Source organism: Geospiza fortis, unplaced genomic scaffold, assembly GCF_000277835.1.
Source record: "Geospiza fortis unplaced genomic scaffold, GeoFor_1.0 scaffold391, whole genome shotgun sequence".
Taxonomy (NCBI): Eukaryota; Metazoa; Chordata; class Aves; order Passeriformes; family Thraupidae; genus Geospiza; species Geospiza fortis.
The window spans coordinates 1,357,807-1,365,528 of NW_005054472.1; the positions used below are offsets into that span (position 1 = coordinate 1,357,807).

The following is a 7,722-nucleotide window of genomic DNA, read 5'->3' on the forward strand; positions in this document are numbered from 1 at the left end:
GCTCGCACCGGGCCGGCCACCGGCCATGCAGGTAGGAGCCGGCCCCGGTCCTTGTCCTCCCTCCTCCCCGGCCCCTCTCGGGATTTCTCCTCCTCGCTTGGGGCTCGTCATGATGCTGTATCCCCACTCGTGTGTTCTGTTCATGCTGGGTATGATGTTCCGTGCCTTCAGGACTGGCAGAACAACAAAAAGCTAATGTAGAGGCAAATCGTGTTGGATGCTATGAAGAAGTTGATATATGATGAAAAATATAATTTTTTGTGAAGATGAAGCAACAAAGCAAAAAACCAGTTGAAACTGTTGCTGGACAGACGTGCTCAGGTTTTACCAGAATTACTGTTGGCATCTGCCCGCAGAGTTTTTAACACTGCACTTCAGAACTGGCAGAGTACACGATTTATGGAAGTGCAAGTGGCAATAAGGCTGCTGTATTTGTTGGCTCATGGTGCTCATTTCTCACAAATTTGCCCTAAACCAGGACAAGATTTGCTGGAAGTTCATGCCCTGGGGGGTGACCCCTATCCCACCTCCAAACGGCCTCATGGAGCAGCCAGGAGCCTCTGTTCCCCCATCGGGTTCTGGGCAAAAAGCCCCTCTCACACATCTGGGGGTTCATTTCCAGCCTGCTTTTTCTCACTTTTCTACTCAAACACCCCCAAGGACAGTATTTCCTCTTGAAGCAAAAAAAAAAAAGCCATCTCAGAAAAGTCTGAAAGCAGCTAAGCAGGGATAAAAGCAAGAACATAAAATTAGTGTAACATAATAAAAATTCAGAATGTATCTCAAGGCCTATAAATCCTTAGGAGCAAGAAAAATACCAGATTTGTTCTGGTTTTACTGTAAATCTCGTTTGTAAGAGAGTCACACCGATGGGAGAAAATTAAAATAACTTTTAGAGAGTTCTAGACAAAATACACTGCTGATTTCTTTCACTTTTATTTTCCCCATAGCTTATTGCTTAGAGTGAATCTGAAAGACAGTTCGTATTCCTGCCAAGCCTGCTCAGAGTTTATTCTGGAGTCTCACTGTTCTCTTCATGCACTGTCATGTAGCTGCCTGCTTTTTAAATCCAATCCAGTGACCACCAAATTGTCCTTCTTTTTCAGAAGGAAAATTCTGAAATTTTCCGAATTTCAGAATTCAGGATTCAGAAATCCTCCCATCAGCCTGCTGCCTTCCTCCTGTAACTCCCAGGGAAGCATTTTTCCCTGGACTGATGCACTGTATTGCTTCTGTGTCTTCTTCTCCTGATTTTGGGAGCTTCAGCTTTGCATTTAAGATGTGTCCACTCCCATCTCCTCACCCCTCATTTTCAGAGGGCTCAACTCCTCTGCCTGCACACACAGTCGAGGGATGGCTGCTCTAAATCACCTGCCTGAGCCTGAAGTGCTCAGAGTTGGTAACTGCTTCAGAAAATACCATTTGACAGCGAAATTGTTAATTTTCCAGTGAGCGAAGCTGAGAAATTGCTGGGATTCACATTAATAGGTTTTTAAGGGGAAACATTATCTGCTTGGCTGCCGGTAATATTTCAAGATCTAGATGTGGCTGGAAGCAGGATCTGAGCTCCCTTCTGGCTCACATGCCCTGGCTGAGAGGGAAAAGTAATTCCTGAGGGGGCCAGAACTCCATGGAGAGTCAGCAAGAGGAGCTTGCACCCCCCTAAACCATGGGATGGCCATTCCCACTTATGCCCAAATGATCCCTGGGGACACAGTGAGAGATCCCTCTCCATATGGTGTTTTCGAGACAAAATCAAAGCTGCCAGATGGATTTTAACAGCTCTAAAGAACTGAAGTGCTCTCCTAAAACCTTGAGCACCCATCGGGCATCAGAGGGTCCTGCAGGAGCACAGGCACTGCAGGCTCTGCCAGCCTTAGCTCCATCTCCCATTTCCTGCAGCCATGGGGATGGATAACCCCCATCCAGAGCCTGAATGAGAGCAGGTTCCTCTGCTAAAGAGCTGGAGAGAGGGATATCTTGGCAACCAGGGACTGGAAAAGTGTGAGGAAGAGCTGCAGACAACACATTACATCTGTGGTTATTGAAAGTCTGGTCAGAGAAAGAATCAGATAAACTTTCCCAAGCATTACTCTGGGAAGTTTGAGAAAGCTCAGAGGAAGAATTAAAACAATCTTTAATCTTTACAACTAGTGTTTAAAACATATTATTTACTTATAAAATATTTACAAGAAGGGTACTATTCCTAATTAACCAATAGTATAAAGAGTATTAATTAAAGACCAATCAAGTCCAACTTTAGCATAACTATAAAAGAATATATAATGTCTAATAAAATTTACATTTACCTTCTAAAAACCTAAGAGTTTTGGTCACTTCATTCATCCATCCTTAATACAAAAACAACACATGTCACATCACGCTGCTATGAGAAACCAGTTAGGAAATACTGGAGCAGGTGGAGTGTCTTGGTTTGGAAAGACAGGAGTCTGCTAAGGAAGGCAGGAGCCTCCTCTGAAATGGAGAATGTAAACCCCCTCTCTCTGAATTGCTATAAGTTTTAAATTAAGGGGTTCTCGGGCAAAAAACATGGGAGCAGGAATAACAGTTCTTTATTAGGGAATAAAATAAAAGGATAAAATAAACAATGCAGTAAACCAAACCAACACTGACAGAGTCAGAACCCAACCTGACACCCTGTGGGTCAGGGTGCTGGCAGCAGTCCCATTGGAATTGTGGCTCAGCCCTCCTGCAGTGTCAGGGGTGGTTCTGCTGGAGCAGGGATCCTGGAGAAAGGTGCAGTCTCTGCCTCTGGAGATCCAGGGCAAGAGGCAGCTGCTGTTCCTTTGGGCAATCCAGTGGAGAAGCCGTGCTGGTGTCTCAAAACCTCTGGATTATATCCGGGTAGGAATGCTTGGCTCCTCCCCTGGGCTCACATCTCCCAGTGGGATGCTGTAGTTCTTATCAGCCATGCAGGGACATTCAATAGCTGTTATCAGCAGGTGTCCCCTCCTGAGGGAGGAGTGATTGTGGAAGAGATAAGGCAAACTGCCCACTGAGCAGAAGACAACTGCCATACACATGGCAAATAGAATCCAATTCCCTTGGCAATCCAGGACATGGAGGCACCTCCAAGGCAGGACCAGAATTTCTCCCCACTGATGTATCTGATCTCTTCCCCAGGGCAAAGTGACCATCAGCTCCTCCAGCCCCGTGATGGCTGTGTCAGTACCACCCCCATCCCAGGCCAGACCCTCACCCATCAGCACTGGGCAGATCTTCAGGCTTCCAGGGAGGCTGAGTGAGTAGAGGTTAAGCAAGTCAGTGCTGCTCAAAAAGGAGTTGCCATGGGTGGGACAGGGTGGGCACAGCCATGGTGTCCCACCCAGGGACCATTCCCTGCTGGCAAGGGGGACAAGGCTTCCTCAGGGTTAATTTTCTCTCTTTGGGGTGTTTTTGACCCGTGAGTGCTTAATATAGAGGGAAAGTTTGGTGATGGAGAAGAAGCCCCACCTGCCACTCAGCAGTTTTGAGAACAAGAGGTGTTTTCCTGGTTTCAGGAATCCAGCCCTCCCTGTGGAGCAAGGATGATGTGATCCACTGGCTGCGATGGGCTGAGAGGGAATATTCCCTGCGGCCCACTGAGCAGAGCAGGTTCGAAATGAACGGCAAAGCCTTGTGCATCCTCACCAAGGAGGACTTCAGACACCGAGCTCCCAGCTCAGGTGAGACCCAGGGGCTTGTGAGCACCATCCCAGCACAAGGTGGGGATCCTGCATCAAAGCCAGGGAAGTCCAGGGAGTGCTGCACTGGGCAGCAGGAGCACAGGTCTGTGCTTGTTCAGTTGTCTTTCCATCATGCAAAGTACACTTGGTGTGCATTCCAGGAAGCCACAGAAACGTTAAAGATCTTACAGTGGTCAAGTTAATGGGTAACTTAAAAAACGGATAGAAGTTTATTTTTCTATTTAATTTTTCTGTAATGTCAGTGTGTGTTGCTAGCACTATAGGTGTTTACTCTGTAAGGCTCTTTGTTACTTGATACCTTGAAATAAGGATATCCATGGGCTATTAAGTGTGAAATGAACAGCAAAGCCTCGTGCATCCTCACCAAGGATGACTTCAGACACCGAGCTCAGCTCAGGTTGGACCCAGGGGTTTGTGAGCACCATCCCAGCACAAGGTGTGCTCTGCTGAGAGGGCTCAGTGGGTCCCAGCAGAGCAGGTTTTGAGCTGGAGATGAGGACAGCTCTTCCTTTCTCTGGTCCATCCGAACTGCAAATACTTTGGTGTCAGTGATGGAGAGAGATGTGGAGACTGACTCGGTGATCAGAATCCCATTTTATTGTGGGATACAAACACTTATATCCTATTTCAGGGAGACTAGTAATGTGTCCTGCAATGATTAGGTTAAAATCACACACACAAACTTATGCATATAACAACATCTCCTGCTTGCAGAGTTTAATGGAATTTTCTTTTTCTGGTAACCTGTTTGATTGAATCTTCTTGCAATCCAGGTCTAATTTTCAAAGTTCCATTTGCTTTTGCCAAGGCATCCTGTTATCAAATCTCTTTTGTTAACCAGGTCCAAAGTCCATCACCTGTCTTGTGTCCCCCAACATTCCAACACTTTGGGATGGGGAATAACCCCACGCTGTAGTTCATAATCTCAGCAACGTTATTCAAACCATTATCCAAAGGCATCTGAGCAGAGTTTCCCTCCCTGCAGGGGATGTGCTTTATGAAATACTCCAGTTCATTAAAACTCAGAGAAGATCTCTGGTGTGCAGCCCCTTGCTGAACTCACCCTTCAGGAAAGCCAGGAGCACAGAGGAAGGTATGATGGGGGAAAAATACCCTGGGAGAAGAGCAGTGTCCAGCAGGCAGAACCTGCCTGGTTGCACTCACCTGGGGCTTGGAGCTCAGCCTGCTGAAACCATCCCACACCCCCTGAGAGAGGCAACCAGGCCCAGCAAAGTCCAGGCCAGCTGGGAAGTTTGTAGTGATGCAGCAGCTCAGAACCAGTGCTGTGGGGGTGTGTGGCAAACTGGCAGGGCTGTGACTTCCCTAAGAAACCTGCCTGCAGATTGAGATTTGGGTCAGGGAGGGTCAAAGCCAGGCAGAGGCAGAGCCCTGCTGGAGATTAGTCCTGCAGCATAGTGGGAAGGGGCTGAGGAGTTGGGGCTGAGCTTACACAGAGATGCTGGGTCAGGGGGTGGGGTGAGGAGAGGGCCCAGGTGAGGCTGGTGAGGGTCAGTGAAGCTTCTTTGTGCCCTTGGGGGGCCCAGGCAGGAGTTAGGGTGGGTTGGATTGGTGTCAGAGGCTGGATGTGTGTGGAGGTGGATCTGGGAGCACTTTCCTGGACTCTTCTACTGGTTCCTGTGCAAGGTGGTTAACACATTACATCCCCACAACAATTTACCAGGGTGTGCCTGTGCTCTGGGGCATTTTCCTATGCCAGTTTTTCTTCTGCATCTGACCCTTACCCTACCTGACATCTCCTCTAAGCTGCCCTGGACTTTGTGCTGCTCCAGCCTTAGGAAAACCCCAGGCTTTCCTCAGCACCCTCCTCCTCTGTGGGCTGCTCCCACCTGATAACCACCCTGGGCTGTCCCTCCCCTCCTGTTTCAGGGCTTTGCAAGGTCTGGGACCCTAAAAATGCACAGGGTGATTATTAGGGGTTTATTTTATTAGTTTTTTTTTTTTTTTGGCAGGTGCAGACTGCAGTGCTGAGGCTGCCCCAGTTGTTTCCTCGTGGCTGGGCTGTGCAGAGCAGCCCCTGTTCCACAGCCACACGCAGCCACTGAACCTCTCCCACCACAGCTCAGAGAGTAGCTGCAGGCCAGGCGCCATCTGCTCTTTTCCTGCTACCCTGTCGGCCCCAGTGGATGGGAAAATTGCAGGTAATTATGAATTTATAGCCTTGTTCCTTGGGGAAATGAGATGGTGCTTTGTCCTGTCTGCCCATCTGTCTCCTTCCCCTCATTCCGTGCTTTTCCACCTCAGTTTCCCCACCTGAAAAATTGTAATTGCTCTGAGATCTCACAGTAAAAGTGCTGTGCCTGAGCTCTGTGCTCTCCTCATATTTATTGTCTGTCACCCTGATTTTTTAAGCTTTTCTGAGCCTTCTGATGTTTGCATTCTTGTAACAAACTTTCTTACACACTTTACGTAACTAACTTACTGTTTTGCATTCTTTTATGGAGGAAGAAAAATTTAATAAACCATTAGTTTGTCCAGTGTCATTGGAGAGGTGGCACTGTCACTTTTAGAAATCTGTAAATGTTAGAGTCAGCAATTAAAAACTCTCTTTTCACCTTGGAAGAGCTGCGTGTCCTTGGCATGTTATTTAGTGACAATTGTCATAGTGACAGTGACTGTAGTGACAGCTGTCATCTCAGAATCTCTGCTGGTCACAGCGACCCCAAGATGTGTTAGAAAGTCTCTTTTCCCAGCCTGGCAGTGAAAGAAGGAGTCAGAACTCTTCTGTTCTCCTTTTCAAGGTTGATTATTGTTTCTTATGTATAAAATTCTTTCTCCAACCCACCAAGGTTTGTCTTGCAGGTGAGGTTGAGGCACACTGGTGTTGTCTTTTTGTACTAAAAACTACGTGTACACTATTTACCATAACTTCCCAATACCTATCACCTATGTTAGACAGTGAACTTCTACCTTAAACCAATCCAAAAATGCCAACATCACCCAGAAGATGGAGGCCAAGAAGAAGAAGAAGGAGAAAGGCTGGACATGCCCAGATTCCTCCATCTTGTCCCCACAACCCCCATACCAAGAATCCTAAAATCTACATTTTCACCCTGTGATCATTTTATTATTATACTATTTAAACTTCTGTGACTTTCAGGTCCTCATACAAAGCTGGTAACTTGCTCCAGGGGTCATAATCAAATCCCCAGGTGCTCTGGGCTGTGTGCCAGGGTCTCTGAGCCCCACGGCGGGTCCTTGGCAACTCTGGACACCCGGAGGGATGCGCTGAGTTCTGACACCTGGGTTCTGACATTGTTGCTGCTAAATGTGCAATTGTGCTGCTGGGGCAGCCTGGCAGGGTGGCAGCTCTGTGCCCAGCAGCAGCCCCCTGCTCAGACTGCAGGCTGCTCTGGGAGTACGTGTACCAGCTGCTGGCCGACCGCCGCTACGAGCCCTACATCAGGTGGGAGGACAGGGAGGCCAAGGTGTTCCGTGTCGTCAACCCCAACGGGCTGGCCCAGCTCTGGGGCAACCACAAGGTGAGTGCAACTGACAGGGAGTTTGGCATCCCTGAGAAGGAATTTGGCATCCCTGCATGTCCCTTTCATGAGCTGTTCCCTAGAGCTGGGGGCCCCAGGTGTCTTGGTTTGTAAGGCCAGGTGCCTGCAAAGGAAGGCAGGAGCCTCCTCTGAAATGGAGAATGTAAACCCTCCCCATCTCTCCAAATTGCTATAAATTTTAAATTAAGGGGCTCTCAGGCAAAAATATGGGAGCAGGAAATAACAGTTCTTTAATAGGGAAGAAAAAATAAAAGGATAAAATAAACAATGCAGTGAACCAAAACAACACTGCCAGAGTCAGAACCCAAGCTGACACCCTGTGGGTCAGGGTGCTGGCAGCAGCCCCATTGGAATTGTGGCTCAGCCCTCCTGCAGTGCCAGGGGTGGTTCTGCTGGAGCAGGGATCCTGGAGAAAGGTGCAGTCTCTGCCTCTGGAGATCCAGGGGAAGAGGCAGCTGCTGTTCCTCTGGGCAATCCAGTGCAGAAGCCGTGCT

The 7,722-nt window shown here is 48.2% G+C and overlaps 1 protein-coding gene across 1 annotated transcript in view; it reads left to right on the forward strand.

The window, feature by feature from the left end:
- The first annotated feature begins 25 nt into the window (after positions 1 to 25).
- The window catches only part of ETV7 (ETS variant transcription factor 7), a 9,313-nt gene continuing 1,616 nt past the window's right edge, over positions 26 to 7,722 (forward strand). The window contains exons 1-6 of the mRNA XM_014309966.2: positions 26 to 31; positions 3,145 to 3,262; positions 3,522 to 3,686; positions 4,693 to 4,800; positions 5,678 to 5,866; positions 7,065 to 7,207. Coding sequence (XP_014165441.2) covers positions 26 to 31; positions 3,145 to 3,262; positions 3,522 to 3,686; positions 4,693 to 4,800; positions 5,678 to 5,866; positions 7,065 to 7,207 — 729 coding nt within the window. The remainder of the gene's footprint in view (positions 32 to 3,144; positions 3,263 to 3,521; positions 3,687 to 4,692; positions 4,801 to 5,677; positions 5,867 to 7,064; positions 7,208 to 7,722) is intronic.